The sequence below is a fragment of the Natrix helvetica genome (assembly GCF_964273705.1).
Source record: "Natrix helvetica genome assembly, chromosome: 7".
Taxonomy (NCBI): Eukaryota; Metazoa; Chordata; class Lepidosauria; order Squamata; family Natricidae; genus Natrix; species Natrix helvetica.
In genome coordinates, this window is record NC_138558.1 from 50,314,942 (window position 1) to 50,338,455 (window position 23,514).

A 23,514-nucleotide genomic window follows, 5' to 3' on the forward strand; every position below is an offset into this window, starting at 1 on the left:
TTCCATCCTCCAGAGCTCCCTACCCACACCCATGTCATGGGTGCCTACCCACCCATGTCATGGGTGCATTCCCGCAACCATCCCCAGCCTGGCTGTGCTTGTGCTAGGGTGCAGTAGCTGCTCATGAGTGAGCTTGCTCACACTAATTTATTTATGTATTAATTTATTAAATTTCTATGCCACACATCTCGCTATTTCAAGCACTTCCTCTGCCCGGCCTTGCTTATGTCACAGCTGCTGCTTTTCTTCTCATCAGTCTGCTTGTAAGATAGCCAGGAATTGCAGCTTCCTGTCAGCTTTCTCATTGAACTGCTTGTTAGAAACTGGCAGGAAGTAATTAAGACATCTTACTCAACAACCCATAATCCTTGTTTAATGCAGACAGTGGAACTGCCAGAATTGCTGTCGCTAAGTGATGTGGTCACATGATGTGCTTTACAAAAGCATCACAAAGTGATGAAAATTCCAGTCCCAGTTTGTCATTGTAATTTGAGGACTACCTGTATTGAGACTAGCTATAATAACAGAATGTTGCGTTTCTTATTATGTTGTATTTCTTCCTGTTATTTATAGTTCTGTTAATTAAAGAGATGTCAGATTGAGCTGCTTATGAGTATTATGCGCCTGTTGTGGACTTAAAATATTTTTATCCCTTGTCACCCTAGTAACAATTTTTCTTCAATATCTGTTTCAAATTGACTTCATTTCATGGAAAACATTCGAAAGTAGGTTACATGAAAGAGTAGTGTTAGCATTTATACTGTGTCATAAGTCAATGAATCATAATTATGATTTGTTTGAGCAAACAAGACCATCCAAGTTCACACTTAATACCCGGAATTGTCAGTGTAAGGAAACAAATTTTAAAAATGATTAAAATAATCAAACTAATGTTCAGTTTAATGGGTGGTAATTTGAGCCACGATGTCCCAGCTCTAACAGTTATAATAACAGAAAATTCATAGTATAGTAGTACAATTTAATTAGCTATAAACTTCATGTTTTGATGTCCATTAACTGGGCAAAACAGCACATCATAGGGCCGTGATGGCTAAACCTATGGCATGTGGAGCCATTTGTTAGGGCATGCGAAGCATTGCCCTATCAGCCCCAGTGTGCATGCGTGCACTGGCCAGCTGACTTCGGCCTTCATTTTTGGCCGTTTTTCGCCCTCCAGAGGCTTTTATGAAGCCTCCGGAGGGCGAAAAACAACCCAAAGCGCAAACCGGAAGTTCGGGAACAGACTTCCAGTTTGCGCATTGGGCTGCTTTTCACCCTCCGGAGGCAGCCTACAGGCAACCTGGAAATCCGTTTCCGAACTTCCAGGTTGCGTGTTGGGCCATTTTTCGCCCTCAGGCGGCTTCCTGGAAACCCTGGGTCTCCATGTCTGATAGCCCTGGTTCTGATTTATCCTCCTCTTCCAAGTCAAAAACCAATGAGGCCATCACAATGTGAAGAAATCTACCTTTCCTGACCCACATCCCTGGCTCATTGTGCATCCCCCACATCATTCCCAACTGACATCGTCCTCACAGACTGTTCCTGAATTTCACAGCATCTCGTTCCCAATCCATGCTACCCACGATTGGCTCATTTCTCACACAACCCTGAGGTCCCCTTCTTGACCCATACCATCACCCCCTTGTTACACCCCAATGATTCTCATGGACCTTTCTTGACTTGTGTCATTGCACCATGTTCTACCCAACCCACCCACCTCTCATGCATCATTTCTAGCATCTGTATGCCCTGCCTGACCCATGTGGTATCTTTGGTGCACACCACTACCATTCTCAACCCATGTAGCACCTCTTGTGCATTCCCTCACATGTACTCCTGATATGTACCCCTGCGCATGAAGATGGCAAGAAGGTTGGAAATTGCTCTCAGTGCTACTGCTTTTTTGCCTGCCTGTGGTCATTCTGTTTCTCTATTTAGGTAAAGAAATATCTCTGAAATGATGTTCCAACAAGGCATGGATTGCCTAGAACAAATTAAATCCTAGGCAGCATAGGAGGTGATAACTAAAAACAACTGGTTGATCTCAAAAGAAGCTAAGCTTGAGTTGATCTAATTAATAGCTAGATTGCCTTCCAACCTAAACACAAATTATTTTTCTCTATTTTTCTCTTTTCCTTGCAAGCCTGTGCAAATGTAATAGATATCATAGCTCCAGTTGAAATGATATTTTACCTAATGTAATATGCAATTTTACCACCTGTAAAGTACTTCGGGCTTTGCACATAAGGATATTTTTACACTAAGGAAATAAGGTATGTGAAATAGGCATCTATATAAACTGAACTAACAAATAAAAATACTGTATTATGCCCTGGATTTTTCCCCACAAACCCTTTCTCCCCCAAAATTTCCTCATATCATATATTTGCAACATATTTATGAATTTGTAAATATTTTTGTTTGCTTTCTCAACAATCTTTTGAACTGCATATTCATGAATTCAGATCTTCCAAAAGCTGGTCATAATGGACAGTTACTCTGTTTATCTGGAATAATGCAGATTGGTTTTATATAGAGTCTAAATACAGCTAAGCGTTGTACTATAAAAGTTCACACAATTGTTAAACATGCACATTTCCTTGGCCTGTGATTCCATAGAGTGAAATTCTGCCAACACAAATTTAGTAGGACTTTGCAATCAAAATACTCATTGTTTCAGGATTTCACAAGCTCTTTAGTGTTGAAAAGCTGTGATTTGTGGCCTTTTTGAAGACTGCTCTTGCTTTATATTCTTTATATCAACAGAAATTATCCCCAGGAGCTGGAATTGAACCTCTCTTGTATCACAATCAATGTTCAACACAGTTGGTGAGGATGTTATTTTTTTCAGTGAACTACTTGTTAACTAATTTCATGGCACACTGCCCCAAAAGCAGATAGTTCACTGCTAAACAATTAGTGTTAGCGAACAATATTGTACTGAATGCTTACTTAAACACAATCAACCAATGTTCTTTTTCTTGGAACTGAAGCTATGATTATTGGAAAAAAAAAACCAAAAGCTTTTCAGTAGCATCATCAAACAGTGTCTTTTAGAAAGCTCATGTTTAATGGGGAAAGAAGGTTAGCAGTTAGGCATAAATTAAGCAAAGCAGAAGGCTATGCTGCTTTGATTTCCACTATTTGTTTCCTCAGCATTGTATTTTGCACAAAAGATCATCCCAAATCACAATATCTGTAATATCTATGAAGTACAACCCACAATGTTTGGTTTTTATAAAAATAGATGTAATTGTTTTCTTCAGAATTTTACCTTTTTCTTTTATGCCATTAGTTCCATGAAAGTGTTGTGACACTTTTCAAATGATAAATGATCCAATTACTTTTAATGGCCAAATTATCATAGTACAAAAGAGGACAAAAAGCACAATGACCTAGAATATTTAACACTATATGTAATTTTCTCTAGAAATTGATCTACATGCTATTTTGGGATTGAAAATTCATGAAGTTCTACTTACACCTCATCTATACTATTCTTCAGAAAAAGAAAACACCAGTAACAAATATAGTAATAGATGAATTTACAAGCAAAACATTAAAAGCACAGGCTACTGCTTATTTAGGGGCAATTGAAAGATGTTGTTTTGAAGAGATTCAGTGGAAATTCAGCATGTTTTACATGCAGATTTCAGGTTAGGTCACTTGTTCTTCGAATTTTAAAAAAAATCATTCCAGGTAAAAGGAATGAATGTACACTTGTTATAAACTTGACACATTTAAAAATAAGGCAAGAAACAACCTTGGATGAGCAAGTTAGTCAACACTTTCTGGATAGACTCATGCCCTGCATTAGTACAAAGTAAGCTATTAATATTTGTTTTTTTTTAATAGTCTACATATACAGATTGAGCCTTTTCCTCTAAGTTCATATTTAAGATGTGTGATATGAAAATGTATTTAACACTGTCCTCCAAGCTGTTTGTTGCTGAAGAAGAGGTTTTCATAAAACACACTCTAGGAGCAGTACCTACACAATCAATATTCATATCAACAAAATAAGAATGTACATGTATAACTAATATCAAAGAATAATTTATTATATGCACTTATCTCTTTCCTTTATTTTTTTAAATTTAGGAGTAAATTACATTAACACATTGTACAACTTCTCATGTAAGTACAGACTTTGGAATCTGCAGGTTGTTAGTACCTACTATCAAAGATTTTAATTTTAAAAAATGTAAGTTTGTGGAGCACATTATTGTCATTACTGTATATCATTATTGTAAGTTTAAATATGAATTCAATCTGTTTAAAATTATTTTAAGTCCAGGAGCATTCTTTGTTTAATAATTCTGCCTTATACTAATTAATATGGGAGCTCATCTATACTTTTTTATTGCCCTAAGTAGTGTTTGGTGAAAAGGAATTTGTTACTCCTGATATTTCAGGGACAATTGACTAAATGTAACATGCCTCACAAAATATTGTTGAAGTATTCTGGTTTACATACAACAGTGTCAAAGTGCTGCAGTTAACCTTCTGGGTTTTTATTAACATGTACATAATTTAGACACAAATTGTTTTAGTATTTGGCTAACATCCCTGTTTTAGAAGGTTCTCAGTGTGAAACACTTACTGTATTTATTACAGTTTTGACATCAGATTGATTTAAATCAAGGCAATATGCACATTTTAATTCCTTCTTAAAAAGAACTACCAAAGACTCAACTGGAAATAAACAAATTGTTCTATGGGTGATCTCAAGTTATGACAGCAATTTCGGACTATAAAAGTCTGACATCATGTTGACTATGCTGTTTAGCAATGGCAATTCCTTTGTCTTAACTAAACCCCATCAGTCATTATGCCAGGACCCAACCTGATTCAAGTCATTCCAGCTGGCTCCCTCCCAGCCCCAAGCCTCATCCATAAGGGACTGCCTCCTCTTCAGTTTCCCCACCCACTTACCTGTCCCATCTTTGCCCTTTTGATCCCTCACACAATGGAATTCTTAGTAGTAGTGACACTTGTGCTAAAGTAGAAACCTGATCCCTCAGCAATCTCAGCCAATCACCCCGGTGCCTCTACTTTAAACCCAGTGCTGCTTGAGACAAGCATTGCTGTACAGGGCAATCAAAAGAGAGATGGGGAAGATAGGTGGGCAATTTTAAGCATGAGTTACAAAAGCTCAAATTTTGATCACATGACGGTAGGGTTGCTGCAACAACTGGACATAACCACCATTTATTGAACATCACACTATTTTAAATGGCTGAATGGTCATTAAGCAAGGACTACCTGTATTTATACTATTGTACTGCAAACCTCTATCTGAAAACATTCCAGAGAGAGCTAATTCTGGAATTATTAGATTTACCCTTGGAACATCTTCCCTTTTGAAATCCAACAGATTCTCTGCTCTCCTAGCCTCCCAAAGAGCATTGAAAAACTGGTTTTTTCACCAAGCACTGGGATAGGTGAGATGGGTAAGAAGATTTTATGAAGGATTTTATGTTGGAGGCTTATTGTTGGTGCCATTTTTATGTTTATGGTTTTAATATATTTATGTATTATGTTGTTTTATTATTGATATTGTTTTAATTGATCATTGGGAAGCACCCAGATTTTGATAGAAGACGGATGGCTATATAAATGTTTTAAATTAAAATCAATGCTGAAAGCAACCTAAGGTTGATGGAACACCAGTCAGTGTATACAATAGACCATTAGAAATTAAATGTGTTAATTTTGTTGGTTGCATATATTTCAGTCAAAGTTGTACCATTATAATTTTAAAAAACAGACTACAGTAAACAAAAACAGTTGATATTTAACTCACAAAGGCCAGAAAATGTACGCATGCACTACTGAGTCTTAATTCAAAAAAGCACAAGTGAGATTTTATCCAACTACAATACCAGAACAAATCATCAAATTTGCCAAGTTTTGGTATAACTGGTACCAAAATTATAAACACTATCTTTTACCTTTACCAGTAATCAAAAATATTAATACTAAGGATCTTTTGGTTTGGAAAAAAGATTTTTAAAATGCCCATCTTTTTTTCAGATCTCAAAAAAAGCAGGATTAAGTAAACAAAGAAATAAGCACTGACATTGGCTATTAGTTTCACATAATTTATTTATGAAACTTAAACATCTACATGTATTGTTTCTTTAGAAATAAGTTCCAGTGAACTCAAGATAATAGCACTGGACTACAAGTGTGCAAGGCAGCACACAAATACACCACCTGCTGGACTACAAGTTCCGGTATGGTAAGAGTACATGCAAGAAGGTTGATTGTTTAAATGAGATACAATGCAAAGCCCTCTGGGTAAAGATTTTTTTTTTCTGCCTACATTTTAATTTTTGCTGTGTGTTGAGATAGGGAGGCTCAGGTTTAAGTCCATCTTTAATCATTAAAAAAAAAAAAAACAAGTGATGGTTGATTTTGGGCTGTGAGTCACTAACTCACAGCCAAACCTAACTACAAGATTTGGGAGGAGAGAACAGGGGAGAAAATATTAAATTTATAACAGATGAAAAACAAATGGCTAAAGACAGAATTATTCCATTACATTTCCAGTCCATTCATACGGATCAAAAATAGTTTTGAAAGGATACTAATTATTAAACTGCATGTATCTTTCTATGGGAAGATATTCAGAGATACTAAAAAAGAGAAAATCTTTTATGGATCTCTGTATGCCATTGTTTCAGAGAGAAGCACCTGTCAGAAGATCCTGTGTTAAAGCATCTCGCTTGTTTCCACAGTCTGATGTCAGAGGCATCTTACACCGGCCCTTCACATTGTAATATTACTTACGGCTTTTTCACAGCCTTTTCCACCTTCCGGACATATGAGTAGGTTGCTAAGGGCAAAGTCCCGCTTCATCTAACATCAGCAAACGTATTTAAGCAGGCAATGTCCGGCTGCCTCAAGCAACACCACCCGCCCCGCTGCCACTGCTGGGCGGCCACCTGCCCACCGCCTCCCCATGGCAAAGGGAGCCCCCAGCTCGTAGTAGAGCCCCTCCAAAACCGCCCCTGCCCTTTCGCAGGCCTTGCCAACGCCACAGGCCGCAGCCTGGGCAGCAGAACGAACACCAGCCGCCGCCGCCACCGCCCCCTCTCGGCCGGACCCAGATCGAAAGGGGGCTTCGGCCCGACACCCAGGCAGCCGACGGGAGAGGGCTGTCGGCCGGTGCGCGGAGCCGCACTACTCCACCTCCCCCCCCCCGCAGGCGCACACCCCTTCCCTTTCGCGGTAGCCACTTACCCGATTCCTTTCCCCCGGGCTTGGCTCTTCGGCCCGGAGGGAAAGCGAAGACCAGAGCAGGAGCAGCCCCAGGAAGGAACCGACCAGGAGGACGGCGCGCAAGAGGAAGCCCAGCTTCAGCCGCATCTTCAGCGGCGGCGATACCGGCTTCCCCAGCCGCCGCCGCCGCCGCCACTGGGATCCCACTGTCGCCCACCCTCCCTCCCGGCGACTGCTGCTCTTCACTTGCGCGCAGAGCTTTGCGTGTTTCCCCTTCCCTCCTCCTTTTGCTGCTGCGGCCGCCTCTGTTTCCCCTCACAGACAGCGCCTGGCGCCGAGCCCCGCTTGGCTCTTGCTCGCCTCCCCTGCAGCTTCGTTTTTCCTCCTCCTCTCCTCCTCCTCCTCCTCCTTTCCTCCTCTCTCGGCCTTCCTCCTTTTTCTCCAATTGTTACCGCCTCTCCTTCCCGGCCTCTTGCAGCGCGCCCGCTTCCTCTCTCTCTGTAAAATCACAAACTTTTTTTCCCCCTCTCCCCTTTCCTAATACGATGTGCCTGCCCCCCCGTTTGCCCCCCCCGGTTCTCTTTGAATATTATTCTTGTTCCTTCTGCTTTCCTTGCTAATCTTTCAAGCCAGTTTGTTAATCTAAGCAGGAAGTCACCTCCAGAGCAAAGGTTCCACGTGGCTCATTTGCAGCCGCGGGCTTGGTTTGGATTGACGCTAGAAAACTCGAGGTTCCCTCCTGCCCCTTTTTTCCCCCTTTGACGCGTCGCTTTAAGGAGGTGGATTAGCAACTGTAAACCTGAAAAAAGTTGGGTAAATACCGGGCTCCTTCTCCCAGCTCCGGTGAGAGGGGAAGAAGGATAAGCACGTTGGCCAAGTCTTTCAGAGCTGGCCTCTGTCTTTCTTTGGATTTACCCGAGAGAAAATTCGATCAAAAAAAGAAAGGGTGCGTCCGAGAACTGCATCATTAAAAAGATTCTTCATGTTCGTGGTTCTCAAGCATTGCTACGCAGGCTAAAAATAATGTCCTAGGAGGTTATTTGGGGAAAGGATGAGGGGAGGAAAGTGAATGTTACGGAAGGAAAGGAACAACTAATCGGCTCGCCCTGATTCTTAGCGGCTCAAGTGCTCTCTGCCTCAAGAAACGAAAGGCCAAGTGTGGAATTATTCAAATAAATAAGCCCCAAGGGATTATCCAGAAAGAATTGTACTCACTTCTCGACGTGGGTGTCCTAGTTGTCCACTCGTGGTCAGATTCTGCTCTGGTAATTTAGGATTCTAGGTAGCCTTTCAAGCCTGCAAAAGGAGAGGGGTAGACCTGGAGTTCTTTAGTGTCAGGCAAATAGTTGCATTGATGTTTTACTGGGGAGAAGGGAGGACTGCAATTGAAAGAGTTGTTTGAGCTTCAGCATTTTAAATATCACTTAGACCCACTGACCTTTTTAGAATAAAAGTGAAATCTGGAGCTAAAAAGTACCAAGAATTCTGACAAATTTGTTCCCCCTTTTTGGTTCCCCCATTTTGCGGGGCTGTTGAGGGACTTGGATATGTTTTGGGGGGCAAGCCCTTAGAATAATTGTTAGCTGCCACTGAAAATGCTTTTTCTGTCTTTTTGTTATATTATTCATTGACTTGCCTTTTATTTTAGAAATATCTTATGGATGTTTCTGTAGTAATACATTTAATAGTTCATAAGTGTCGAGGCATAGCCATCCCATAAGAAGAACAGAGAGCCTTGAATAACTTTACATTTGTTTTTTTTTCTTTAAAAAAATGAAAAAGCTGTTACGCTATAAAGCAAAGATGATCTACCAGACCTTCTTTATTTACATATCCCAATTAAATATTACAGAGCTTTCTAAGCAGTTAAAAAGGGTAAGCGGCAATCACCTAACAAGTTACTTCCAAGCAAATATTTTTTTTCATTCAATTTACACAGTTATCCATTTCCAATACATGGTTCTGGAGAGCTAGCAATGCTTACATATTAGATAAAAACACAAAAGAATATAGTCAACAACTGAGAGAAAAACCAACAACAATTAACACAATCATGATAAGGGTTCAATCATACACTTGAGTCCCAGGCTTGGTAACAAGACCATGTCTTCAAGATCTTATTACATGCCTCAAGATTGCAGAGAATTTAATTTGGGGGATAATATTCCAGACAGAGTCTCTTCTTGGGCCCCACCAAATAACACACTGCAATGCACAAGATCTAGAGCATGCCTTTTATGCAAGATCTTATTATTTATTTATTTAGCACTGAGACAGCCTTGGTCGCGTTGGTTGATGATCTCTGGAGGGCCAGAGATAGGGGTTGTTCCTCTATCCTGGTCCTATTAGACCTCTCGGCGGCTTTTGATACCATCGACCATGGTATCCTATTGCGCCGGTTGGAGGGGATGGGAGTCGGAGGCACCGTTCTGCGGTGGTTCGGCTCCTACCTCTCCGACCGGAAGCAATGTGTGTTGACAGGGGGGCAGAGGTCGTCCCTGAGGCCACTCACTTGTGGGGTGCCGCAGGGGTCGGTCCTCTCGCCTCTCCTGTTCAACGCATATGTGAAGCCACTGGGTGAGATCATCCGTGGCTTTGGGGTTGAGTACCACCTGTACGCTGATGACACTCAGCTATACATTTCAACCCCAAACCACCCCAACGAGGCTGTCGAAGTGATGTCCCGGTGTTTGGAAGCCGTCGGGGTCTGGATGGGGGACAACAGACTCAAACTCAACCCCTCCAAGACCGAGTGGCTATGGGTACCGGCACCTCGGTTCAGCCAGCTGACACCATCGCTGGCCATAGGGGGCGAACAACTGTCCCCTGTGGAGCGGGCGCGCAATTTGGGCGTCCTCCTTGATGCCCAGCTGTCACTGGAGGACCATGTGGCAGCCGTGGCAACGGGGGCGTTCCACCAGGTTCGCCTGGTGCGCCAGTTGCGCCCCCTACTGGACCGGAGTGCTCTGCGCACGGTCACTCATGCGCTGGTGACGACTCGCCTGGACTACTGCAATGCCCTCTACATGGGGCTTCCCTTGGGACGCATCCGGAGACTGCAGCTAGTTCAGAACGCAGCCGTGCGGGTTATCATGGGGAGTACACGTTACTCCCACGTAACACCGCTCCTGCGCGAGCTGCACTGGCTACCTGTGGCCTTTCGGGTGCGTTTCAAGGTATTGATCACTATCTTTAAAGCGCTCCATGGCATAGGACCTAGATATCTGCAGGATCGCATCCTACCACACACGTCCCTGCGACCTATTCGCTCACACAGGGAGGGACTCCTCCTGGTGCCGTCCGCTAGGCAGTGTCAGCGGGCGACACCTAGGAGTAGGTCCTTCTCTGTGATGGGCCCAACCCTCTGGAATGACCTCCCCCCCGACATTCGAACCACCACCGACCTCCGTTCCTTCCGTCAAAAGTTAAAGACTCACCTATTTCAATCAGCTGGCCTGGCACTTTCTTAGTTTTACCTCCCGGGGATTTATTTTAATTGGGTTTGGGTTTTTAATTGGGGATGTTTTTAGGGTTTTAGAATATATTTATTTCTTGTACAGCCTATCTCCTCCATCCAAATGCATTTAATTGTTTTATGATTGTATTTTTATCTGCATTGACTGTACACCGCCCCGAGTCCCTTTTTGGGAGAAGGGGCGGTCTAGAAATCCAAGAAATAAATAATAATAATAATTTATTAGATTTCTAGACCACCCCCTCTCCCCGGAGGGACTCGGGGCGGTGTACAGGTATAAATTTAAAAAAACCATCCAAACAATAATATACATCGTTAAAAGTAGATTAAATAACCCCTGTACAATTTATAAAAATTAAAACTAACCCATAAAACCAATCATAAAATTTAAAAACCAAAGCCGAGGTGGGAAGGCTGGAATTAGGCCAGGCCGGCTAGCTGGAACAGGTGGGTTTTAAGTTTCTGACGGAAGGAGCGGAGATTCGTAGTCAATCTAATGTCAGGGGGAAGGTCATTCCAGAGGGTCGGGCCCATCACAGAGAAGGCTCTTCCCCTAGGCGTCGCCCGCTGGCACAGCCTAGTGGACGGCACCCGGAGGAGTCCCTCTCTGTGTGATCGGATAGGCCGAAGGGATGTATGGGGCAGGATACAATCCCGCAAACAACTAGGTCCTGTGCCATGGAGCGCCTTGAAAATGATGGTCAACACCTTGAAACGCACCCGGAAAGCCACAGGCAGCCAGTGTAGCCCGCGCAGGAGAGGTGTTACGTGGGAGTAGGTAAAAACTCCCGAAATTGCCCGCGCGGCCGCATTCTGAACCAGCTGTAGCCTTCGGGTGCATCTCAAGGGGAGCCCCATGTAGAGAGCGTTGCAGTAGTCTAGCCGGGACGTCACAAGCGCATGAGTGACTCTGCGAAGGGCGCCCCGGTCTAATAGGGGACGCAATTGGCGCACCAGGCGAACCTGGTGGAACGCCCCCCTGGCCACGGCTGTCACATGGTCATCCATGGACAGCCGGGCATCCAGAAGGACGCCCAAATTGCGCACCCGATCCACGGGGGCCAGATGTTCGCCCCCGATGGCCAGTGATGGAATAAGCTGGTTGAACCGGGGTGCCGGTAGCCACAGCCACTCAGTCTTGGACGGGTTGAGCTTGAGTCCGTTACTTCCCATCCAGATCCGTACGGCTTCCAGACACCGGGACATCACTTCGATAGCATCGTTGGGGTGGTTTGGGGTAGAGATGTACAGCTGAGTGTCATCCGCGTACAGATGGTAGTCTACCCCAAACCCACGAATGATCTCGCCCAGCGGCTTCATGTTTGCATTGAACAGGAGAGGCGAGAGGACCGACCCTTGTGGCACCCCACAAGGGAGCGGCCTCGAGGTCGACCTCTGACCCCCTGCCAATACAAATTGCACTCGGCCGGAGAGGTAGGAGGAGAACCACCGCAAAATGGTGCCCCTCACCCCCAACCCCTACAATCGATGCAATAAGATACCATGGTCGATGGTATCGAAAGCCGCCGAGAGATCTAATAGGACCAGGATGGAGGAGCATCCCCCATCTCTGGCCCTCCAGAGATCATCCACCAACGCGACCAATGCCGTCTCTGTGCTTTGGCCGGGCCGGAAACCGGACTGGCGCGGGTCCAGATAATCAGTTTGCTCCAGGTGGCGTGGAAACTGTTGTGCCACCACACTCTCTACAACCTTCGCCAGAAAGCAAAGGTTGGAGACGGGACGGTAGTTGGCTAATAAAGCTGGGTCCAGGGAAGGCTTCTTGAGGAGGGGCCTCACCACCGCCTCTTTCAGGGCGGCCGGCAGGAACCCTTCACTCAAAGAAGCGTTGATTAACTCCTGGAGCCAGCCTCGTGTGACCTCCCAGGATGCCAGTACAAGCCAGGAGGGACACGGGTCCAATAAACATGTGGCTCGCAGTCGCCTACGCAGCCTGTCCATATCATCGGAAGCAACGGAGTCAAACTCCTCCCAGAATGGTACCTCACGACCCGCCTCCGACGTCTCCTCCAGACCACTAGCAGGGACCAGCTCGCTTCGAATCCGAGCGATTTTGTCCTGCAGATACTCCCCAAATTCCTCTGCTCTGCCCTGCAAAGGGGCTTCCCGCGGCCTCTGTTGGAGGAGGGAGCGGGTCACCCTAAACAGGGCGGCAGGGCAGTTGTCTGCGGACGCAATAAGAGTGGCACAATACTGACGCTTGGCCACTCTTAATGCCACAAGGTAAGTCCGTAAATGGGCTCTCACCTGAGTTCGGTCAGATTCAGAGCGTGACGATCTCCATCTGCTCTCTAGGCGTCTCTTGTGGCGCTTCATCACCCTCAGCCCCTCGGTAAACCAAGGGGCCTGGGTGGTTCGCTGCCGCAGGAGAGGCCGCAAAGGCGCCACCCTGTCCAAGGCCCCAGTGGCCGCACTATTCCATGCAGCCACTAGGTCCTCCAACCGGGTGTGGGTCAGGGCTACAGGAAATGGCCCGAGCTCCATCTGGAACCTGTTAGGTTCCATCAGGCGCCTGGGGCGGAACCATCTTGGGCAATCCGGTTCCGCCTCCCCGCAGTGGGGAGTAGCGGCTGGAAAGTCGAGCCGGAGCAGTGAGTGATCAGACCATGACGGGGGTGATAGCTAAATCCTCTACTCCCAGATCACTCCTCCATTGGCCAGAGACAAAAATAAGATCCAGTGTGTGTCCACCCTCATGTGTGGGGCCCTGAATTATTTGGGTCAGGTCCATGGCTGTCATGGAAGCCATGAACTCCCGAGCTACTTCGGATGTCTCCCCTACCGATGGCAAGTTAAAGTCCCCCATGACCAACAGTCTGGGGGTTTCAACTGCCATCTCGGCGATCACCCCAAGGAGCTCAGGCAGGGCTGCTGATGCATAGCGAGGAGCCAGGTATACAATCAGCAAGCCCAACTGCTTCCCTGGGCCCCACTTCACGCACAGGGACTCAAAACCGGCTATCTGAGGCACAATGGTCTGTCTCGGCTCAAGACCTTCCCTCACAATGACCGCTACCCCACCACCCCTGCCTAGTGCCCGTGACTGATGAAATGCGCGGTAACCTGGCGGGCACATTTCCACGAGAGGGAGACCTCCCTCGTGGCCCAGCCAGGTCTCCGTAATTCCTGCCAGGTCCGGCTCCCCCTCCGACACCACATCGTTAATGAGGGGGGCTTTGTTGACAACGGACCTGGCATTGCATAGCATCAGCATCAGCCTCAGGCCCTGGCTCTGTAGGTCCTGACCACCTAGATTGCGGGGGTTGGGACATATGACCGGCCGTACCCAACGACCGCGGTCTCCCAATAGGTGATGCAATCTCTGTCTACCCTCGCACCTGCCCCTCCCCACGACCGTTGGAATGAAAAGACCCTCTTCTGGAGTGTCGCTACTCTCCCCCCCCCTTAATGGCTCCGCTCACTTCCTTACTAACTCCACCCGTCGGCTTGGCGCTGGTCCCTCCCTCGGCCTGGCTTACCCCTCCCCCCACCCTAGAACCCCCTAAAAGACGAATTAAAAATTTGAAAAAACCCCTGAGGCCACGCCTCGCCCACCTCTCTGGATTGATGTATCCCTCATCTAATGGACAAGCTGCAAAAATGCAATGTACTTAATAATAAAAATCTCATATTGACACAATGTTTATTCTACCTCTAAAATAAGGTATAAAAACAATATGTATCATAAGTTAAAATTATTTGGATATTGTCAACAGGTTCATTGTAACATCCACAGAGCAAAATGTTAATTTGCTTTTACAGTAGTCTTTGAGTTATAACCATTCTTTTAAAGTTACAACAGCACTAAAAAAAAAAACTGTCTTATAATTTTTCACACAACCATTGCAGCATCCCTGCAGCCGCATGATCAAAATTTAGACGCTTGGCAACTGGCATATATTTGATTGCGGTGTCCCAGAATCATGTGATCAACTTTGGTAACTTTCTGACAGCAAAGTCAATGGGGAAGGGAGAATTTTTAACCATCATGTTACTAACTTAACAATTGCAGTTATTCACTTAACAGTTATTACAAGAAAGGTCATAAAATGGGACAGATTCCCTTAGAAATTGTCTTGTTTAGAAACAAATTTTGGGCTCAATTGTGGTCATAGGTCAAAGACTAATTGTATATCTTTTTTACCAGAAAAATAGGCAGTTTCATCTGTGTAAAAAAATGTTATATGGAGTAACTTTGATAAAAGGTTAGTGCTGATTGTAAAGTTCGCCATAAAAAAAACCCCATGTTTTTCTTTGCTTTATTGTTAACTACTTGAGTTGATATGCTCCAATTGGGTAGTCATATTAAGCCAATGAATGAATGAATAAATGAATAAATAAATAACAAAGTATAAAGGCACTACACATATTTCAAGAGGTAAGCTTAATGGCATTTCACCATACAAAGAATTACTAGGCACTTAATTAAATTATACATCTCTATTATAACCTGATTCATAGGTGCTTGGTGGGGACCACAATCTTAAGCACCCTTCCATCATCTAAACACCAAGAAAACTAATACGACTTGCTTAAATTTAGATGTGTGTTAAATTATTTTAATGTTGTTTTTCATCCTATAATAGCTGTTGAATATGCATATAATTATGGCCTCATCTCTTGAAATACTATATACAGAACCACACAAATACAACTTTCGAGGAGCAGTTGTTTTGTTATGTACCGGTATGTGTTTTTATTTAAAAGTTAAAACTTAAAGTTGCATTACCAATTAATGGATTGATAAACTCATATATCTTATTGTTAGTTTTGTGCTGTTACTAACCGAGGTTTGTAATATAGATTCTGCTGTGAAGGTAGAAGGTCATAAAATGGGACAGATTAATTTACTGAAGACATTTTGGATACTTTAGTTTCTGTAAATGCTTTTGCTTTGGAAATACACAGTTCCACAGCAGCAAAACCTATATAAAATGCATTGCTTCCACAATGATTACATTGTGTTAGAGAGATGCTAAGCTAAATATCTTACTTCTCTGATACATTGGCTACCTGTTTGAAGGAGCAACTGCAGTATTATTTCTCAATATTTAAAAAATTGAATTGGTCTCTTCTCCCAGTCTTCCAAGGTCATTCCCACATACTTTTACAGGTATACATGTATGGATATAAGAACTGTGCAATTAGAACAAAATAGGGAAACTTGAATGAAAGCCATTAGCCCAATTCAAACAATGAATCAGCAAGGCTTAAGCATACCCTTTTAAAACACATTACATGAAGAAATCTTGTTAACTGAGGTCACATCAGATTTTCATCATGGGTATCCTTGCATTTACTCATGTCACGTTAATGTTTGCTATAGTTGTTTATCTTTTAACAGAAAATTAAGACGCAAAGCACCACAGAAATTTGATGCTAGACAAGATTGGTACAAAAACTGGTTGACTATCAAGTTGGACTGGTTTATGTAGACTTAAAGATGATTTAACGCAGGAAAACTATGTCTTATGTTTCTTTTGTCCTTGCTATTATAAAAACAGTTGCTTAAATCATAAATTCTATACTAAAGTGTTTTGAGTTTTTGTTGGCCTAGTTGGGTTGTCATTTCCAGTTGGTATTAAAATTGATAGCCACAGAAGATCTGGTGATCCATTGTGAATCAACAGTTATGGATAATAATAATAATAATAATAATAATAATAATAATAATAATAATAATAATAATAATAATAATAATAATAATAATAATAATAATAATTTTATTTGATTAGCCGCAACCCTCTCCCGAAGGACTCGGGGCGGCGTACAATCAAAGCAAATAAAATACAGATAAAGACACACATACATACATAAGAAACAAAGACATATACATGTGCATGGAGGAGGTAGACTAATGAGTGAAGACAATTAAAAAACACAATTTAAAATCCCATTGAATAAAATTACCGAATTAAAAAACCCGTCAGGAGCGTTATAAAGTTATGGTTGAGCCAGGCCAGCTATTTGGAATAGGTGGGTCTTGAGCTTTACACGGAAGGAGCGGAGGTCAGTGGTGGTCCTAATATCCGGAGGGAGGTCATTCCACAGGGCTGGGCCCGCCACAGAGAAGGCTCTGCTCCTAGGCGCCGCCCCTCGGCACTGTCTGGTGGACGGCACCTGGAGAAGTCCCTCTCTGTGCGAGCGGATGGGTCGTAGGGATGTATGGGGCAGTATATATGAGTCTTACTCAAAAGATGTAATGAAAAGGAAATTCAAATATTGCAATTGTAATTGTGTGTGTGTGTGTGTGTGTGTGTTTATGTTTTAAATAATTTGAAATATGGTTCATGACTATTTAACATTGCTGGAAGTTTATTTACATCTGTGCATCTTGCTACATGTAATGTTTGAATTTGGAAACGAAACTATAGAGCAGATTTATTCTTTTCAATCTTAAGATAACTGCTTCAAGGTAATGCTTCACTAATTTAATACATGTAGGTTAGGTTTGGAACACAGTCATTCTTCTTACCCTAAGTTATAATTTTCATTCAGATAAGAAGTGACTTTCCAAATCATGATTTCATGCAAGTTAATTATTTTCTGCAGTTAATTAGTTCATTCTTTAAAATCCATTTCACTTAAGTCACTTTTTCTGTGTATTTTTTATTTTAAGTTATTTATTTCATATCAAATCATATATAATAATATTAATATTTGTGAAATTACAAGTGTTGGCACTGTTTGATAATATTATGAGAATACAATTGTCAGCAATATAACAAGTGCCAGGATGAGAACACATGTATTGCATGCAGAATTCTGGCATTTCCTACTATGGTGAACTGCTGTCACTGTTAACAATACTGGGTTAGATCAGATATGCAAAAACCACTACATTACATCTATTTTTGAAAATCTCTTAGATCCTTACCATCACCTTAATTTTAAATATTGGGGCAAATCTTTGTGAGGTTTTAAGAGTAAAATAAAGTTTTGCATAAATGTAAGATGCCCATTTCATCCTTTAACACCACTCCTCTTCCCTGAATCCAGTGTGGTGTACCGCGTGGAAGAGGTCTGTTCCTGAGAAGGATAATTGAAGAACGTCAGGAGTGTATGCCAAGAGTATGTATTCACAGCAAGGATACCTAAAAGGACAACCAAGAGTGATAGAATAAATCAATCCAGAGTCCTGAAGACACACATGACCAGGTTCAAATTAACCTACTTTGGACATACTATACAAAGACCTTGTTCTCAAGAAGACTTTAATGCTGGTAAAGATGGAAGGAAAAAATGTGGATGACTAACAGCAAGATTGATAGACTTAGTTACAGCAACAATGAGTCTACTTTGGAAGACCTAAACGGTTAATGGCAGATCACCATGGAAAAAATCTGTCTGTGTCATTACTAAAGTTGATAACAACTTGATGGCATTTAATCAATAAATCAATCCCTCTCTTAAAATTCACAGGATCTCCATCATTCTCCATATCATGCTGCCATCTACTTTTGAAGTACAGTATGTCCTTTTACATCCTGTGCGAAGCCTCTTGCATCCTCTATTATTCTAGAAGCATGAATAATATCAAACCATCAGAAATTGGACTAGGTGGACAATAGTTTGATTGTGTAAAACAAAACCTCTATATTCCCAGAACATTGTTTGTTGATATAAATAACATTATCTGGCTCAGAATGAAGCATTTTATACTGATGATGTAAATCGCAAAAATGGTCAGAGCAGAATAGAAAAATTCTGAAGCTAATATTTTTTTCTTTTCTCTTGATTTTTTGCCCAAAACTATTTAGCAAATAGCATATTTCAGTGGTAGCATAACTCAGAATTTAATTTGTTTTAACATAACACAAGTGAGCAATTGCCAACGGTTAAATTTGTTTTTCTTTGCTGCTGATTTTGCTATTCTTTCTCTCTAACAATTAGCATCACCCACCTTTCATTATTTATTATTATTTCTCTTGCTTTGACATAGGCATTAGACTAATTTCAACAAGCTGAGGAATGAAAAAAATGTTTGGTTTTAATTTTAGCTTCTTTATTCTAATGATGGCATCTTTTGTTAAGATAATATAATTTGCACTTCAATGCTGCCTTCTATTTAGAGAGCTGAAATAAGTTCTGTAAGTCTTAATGGATTCAATCTCAACAGTGGAGAATAAAATGATATTATCTTCATTTTACATAGAAGAAAAAAACTGGCACACAAAGAGTTCTCCTAGTAGAGCACGTGTATGATTGTCATAAGGTGAGAATAATAAATTACATGATACATAGTCATTTTCTGCACTTAGGTCTACAGTAGCTCTAGCAATCTATTAAGTTATAGACTTTTAGGGGGATTTTGTCTTTCACGAGTTTCCATAGAAAGAAGTAGTACTACTTAGCATATTTCATTCACACATATTATGTTTATGCTTTATAAATGCCAGATTCTTATTTTTCATTAGTACTGTCATTTATCTTGGGCCAAATCTTTTCCTCCCGCAGATCATATTTTTATTGAGCAAAAGGGTATTTGCTCAGATAGATACTCTTCAAAGGAACACCTGCTTTCTCTTTAAAAGCTATGCAACATAGTTTAGTTTATTAGTTTAGTTTATTAGACTTCTAGACCGCCCCCTCTCCCCGAAGGGACTCGGGGCGGTGTACAGGTACCAAATTAAAAATTAACATACTTGTTAAAGGAAATAGATCAGGGGTGTCAAACTCGCGGTGTCACAGTGATGTCACGTGACCTATAAGGACTCCCCCCCATTTGCTAAAATGGGCGTGACCATCACATGATGCATCAGCCCTGCAGGCGGCGAGTTTGACAGCCCTGAAATAGTCACATTGATGACAAAATGTGCCACGGGCATCATGACAGAAACTCCACCCTTTTATATTTGAATTGCAACAGGGTACATAAGTATGTTGGTGTAGAGTTTGCATTGTGAAATTGTCATCTTTGTCGTCTTTTTGATGGAAAGGAAGCTATAACAGCATCTGTCCTTGCTTTTATGTCACTTCTTTAGCATTGCTAAAGGATAATCTGCTTTCAACCAGATTTGCCATTGGCAGCTTTAATTTAGTGGTACCACTAATTTTAGTTACTAGTATGACTGAACACTTTGAACACGCTTACTCGGGTTTTGAATTTTTCAAATGACACACCTCTCTGATTTACTCTCAGAACATTAATTTGTACTCTATTAAAATGTCATATTTTGGGATGAGTCAGTAACACACACACCTGTTTTCCTGTCATCCAAGTAATTTTTCGTTAAGCTTGCACTTAGACAGAACATTCAATTCGGGAGTTGCCATCAAACATACAATACATTATATTTGCTCCTATGTAGTAAAATTTACCAGCATAATCTTATACTGACAATGCTTTATACTGGCATTTGTATCTTAAATAACCTTGAAAAAGAGTTTTATTGATTTTTATAAGGTGTAAGTATGGCTTGTGCTACAGCTGCAGGGTAATTTTTGCTTTTTCTAAGGAACTGACTGATCAGCCAATGGTATTTCTTCCAATTAAAGTTCTTCATGCTTAAATTTCTGGTACTGACTGGCACTTGTTCATAAATCCCATTTACGTGGAAATGAAGAATGTAGCTATGCTTGTAAGCAGACATTTTTAACATTAGAATCACATTTACTTGTAAATAGACAAAATGCATTTATTTGTTCTTTTATTTAGTATATCTTTGTACTGTGACTTTCATATTTATTGTGAAGAAGAGATATTGTTAACTGTTGTTAAGAGGTACATTCAATATACTATGAAGTATTAACCTATGAATATGACTCACGTAAACAAGAGATCAAGACCTTTTACTCCATTAAATAGCATTTGATAGAAGGTATTCTCTCTTTTGGAAGACTGCTAGTCACATGGGTAGTCTTTAGGCTAGTGTTATGCACACTTCAGTATAAACAGATGCAAAAGAATGATAGACTTTATTTTCACTAAGGTAATGTTGTTCAGCATGCATTTGTCCTATAAGAAATGTTACAACTGTTCATTTTTTAAATTAATATTTAGAAAAATATTTAAACTAGTCTTTTTAGGAATACTTTATGTCACAACAATGATAATCTGGTCCATTTATATTTTTGATAAAAGAGAACATCCAAGATTCTTCCAGGCAAAAAATATCATTCATTTCCAACAAGAGTCATTATTCTAATGGGTTCCCATGCAAATAGCATGATTAAACATCCCCCTTTTCCCTGGCTGTTCTACAGTCACTTTATTTCCTCTAATTCATTAGGCTCTGCATTTGAATCTTCCCAGTTCTTTTCTGACACTCTAACCTCACTGTCATGTCCTTTCTAGAAGGGTGTTATCCTTTGATTTAGGTCAGCAAGGTTTGGGAGGCTTCAAATAGTATTTGAATTCATTCTTTCTTTTCTGAAAAGGAACTCTTCCTTTTGTTAGTCACTATCAGCAGGTAAATATTTGGTGTGTGTGTGTTGGTCTTGTTGTATTCGGGTCTTTTCCCATGTAAGATTGAGATTGTCTTGGCAAAGTTTCGGCGAGGTCTCACTTGCCATCTTCAGGCTGGTGTTTTGGGCTTAAAGCGTGATCGGAGCTGCCGTCCCTCTACAAACCTTGGAGGGGGAGGGAAGTGCTGGCTCCGTTTCAGCAAGTGGATTGATTGGATGTGTGGCTGTATCATGATTGGTAGATTGGTGCTGATTGGTGCTGGCCGTTGGTCCGTTGTTGTTTTGTGTTGTAACGGACTGGGTGGTGGGTGGGGCTCGTTTGTTGACTAGGGCTGGTTTCCAGATGTCTGGTAGGCGGGAGGTATCATCATGTTTATTCATGTTGTGGGGGTGTTTCTCTATTTCAATACAAATACATATACAGTACATATACACATAGATACATACATACATCTTTAAAGTAAGCATGGCTTCACCATACACTCATGGTACTTTTTAAGTTTAGTGATGCCTCATAAATTCATTCAGCCTCATTCAGTTGAAAGTATACAAGGAACTGACATTTTAGAGGACATATGATATTTGAACTTAAATTTAATAGCTTTTCCCATTTCAATTTATCACAAGACCCAGGTACTGGATTCTGTTTCTTTTAATCATTTATATATTTTGAGTTGAAGCTAGACCTGAATCTGACACCTTTCTCTTGTCAAGGATAAAATAAGTATTGCGTTTTTAAAATAAGCAAGCCTTCCTTGTCCATATGCAGTATGCAGATAAGCAGGCAGATTCTTCTAGCTGCCCAGGAAGCAAACAGAAGAAAGTATTCTGCTTTCAGTGCTACATCAGTTGCAGATGTCAAGCTTTTTGTTCATCACTACGAAAAGGGCAATTTCTCACTGCCGTGTCTTGATTATATAACCTGACTGTCTACTTAAACCATATTCAGTGACTGCTCAGAAATGATGGTGCTGGAGAAGTTGAGACATTTCTTCCACATTGTAATTCCAGAAGAAATAGGGCTGAATAGTGGTATGGGTGCTGACTGAAATTGCTATTATATTTAAATTTGCAAGCATATGCCTATTTATCAAAATGAAAGTCTCAGGCAGTATTTATTTATTTGTTTATTCCTTATGAAACATAAGACAATTTTCTTCTGAGTAAGCATGTATAAGATTTAATATCAGGCCTCACTCGTATGCATAATGCATATTTCCTTACAAATAATTAGACAAACAGAAAACCTATACTTTTCTGAATAAAAAGTTAAAAGGAAATCAGTTGTCTGTTGACTGCAAGAATGTCATCTGTAAACCTAGTTCTGTTAAGTCCTGGAAATGTGCAGATGTAGGCAGTTTCTTTCTGACAGCATGATTACTTACAGTTGATCCAACATATCTATAGCAGTCATTGGGAACATGTTAGGCTGAAGGGCTGTTCGGTGTGGGCCTTGACAATTTTTAAATGGGAAGGAATTAGAAGTCACCATCATGAATGGGTCGTTTGGTGCCTGTGGTTCTTTATTAGCACTTTGGCTGATGTCCAGATGGGATACTTGAGAGCAGATTCTGTTTTGAATATATTTCAAAGCACAGATTAACAACTTGTGACAGCTATTGATTTGCCTTCACTATCAATTATGCACAGCAAGCTATTTTTATGTCGCCTCTCAATGGGCAGTGACTTTTCGCTATATAGCATCTAAACATTTAAAATAGTTTATTTCTTTAACAAGGACCAATGAGGATTAGTCCAAAGACTGTTAAATGACAAATACACTGTACTGAAATAAAAAGTATCAGATGGTAAGCCTAATTATTACATGTGCAGTTCTTAGGTTGCTGTTTGTTGGTATATTTTATTTTAAAATGTGCCATCTTTTCCAATAAGAGGAAAAACCTTTATGTTTTGTAGTTATTAATGCATATCAAAATAACAATTCAAACATTTTTGTAGCATCTCATTTTTATACTTCCACAGTACCTCCTTTTAGAAATCAATGAGGGAAACCTCAGATTATTTTTTGAAGTTTTCGGTTGAGATTTAGGCAATCCAATTATTAGAAAAGCTATTTAAATAGCTTTAGACATAGTATTTTTTTTTTACTGTAACATATTAGGCATGTAAATTGGATGCAATGCTTTTTATAGATTACTCCCATCATCATCACATGGTGAGGATGTCTTTCTTGAATTTTCAAATATTGGTGAAACCACAACCCCTTTATGAAAGATTTGTAATGACAAAATACTATGGTTAAAGTCTACTTTTTAAAAAATGCAACAGAAAGTTGTATCCACTTTTTTTAAAAATGCAAAGCCTGTGGTTTCTCCAAGTGCTGCTGAAAGGGAAGAATAGGAAGAAAAGAGGCATATTTCATT

The 23,514-nt window shown here is 41.2% G+C and overlaps 1 protein-coding gene and 1 long non-coding RNA gene across 7 annotated transcripts in view; one reads left to right on the plus strand and one right to left on the minus strand.

The window, feature by feature from the left end:
- Nucleotides 1-9,100, minus strand: part of GALNT7 (polypeptide N-acetylgalactosaminyltransferase 7) — a 46,083-nt gene extending 36,983 nt beyond the window's left edge. The window contains exon 1 of one of the 5 annotated variants that reach the window (XM_081960043.1): nucleotides 8,443-9,100. Coding sequence is in view for 4 of the 5 variants with exons in the window: in XM_081960044.1 (XP_081816170.1) it covers nucleotides 7,249-7,374 (126 nt within the window). In the remaining variant the exon portion in view is untranslated. Of the gene's footprint in view, nucleotides 1-7,248; nucleotides 7,696-8,142; nucleotides 8,331-8,442 lie in introns of those variants that run through there. The other 4 variants (XM_081960042.1, XM_081960044.1, XM_081960041.1 and 1 more) reach the window with 4 other exon arrangements.
- LOC309395626 lies at nucleotides 8,314-18,138 on the plus strand. Of its 2 annotated transcripts, none has more exons than XR_014175949.1 (3): nucleotides 8,314-8,450; nucleotides 15,310-15,409; nucleotides 17,723-18,138. It is a non-coding gene; the product is annotated as an uncharacterized lncRNA (long non-coding RNA). The 2 variants fall into 2 exon arrangements; XR_014175950.1 differs by lacking the exon at nucleotides 8,314-8,450 and adding an exon at nucleotides 14,308-14,928.
- The last annotated feature ends 5,376 nt before the right edge of the window (nucleotides 18,139-23,514 follow it).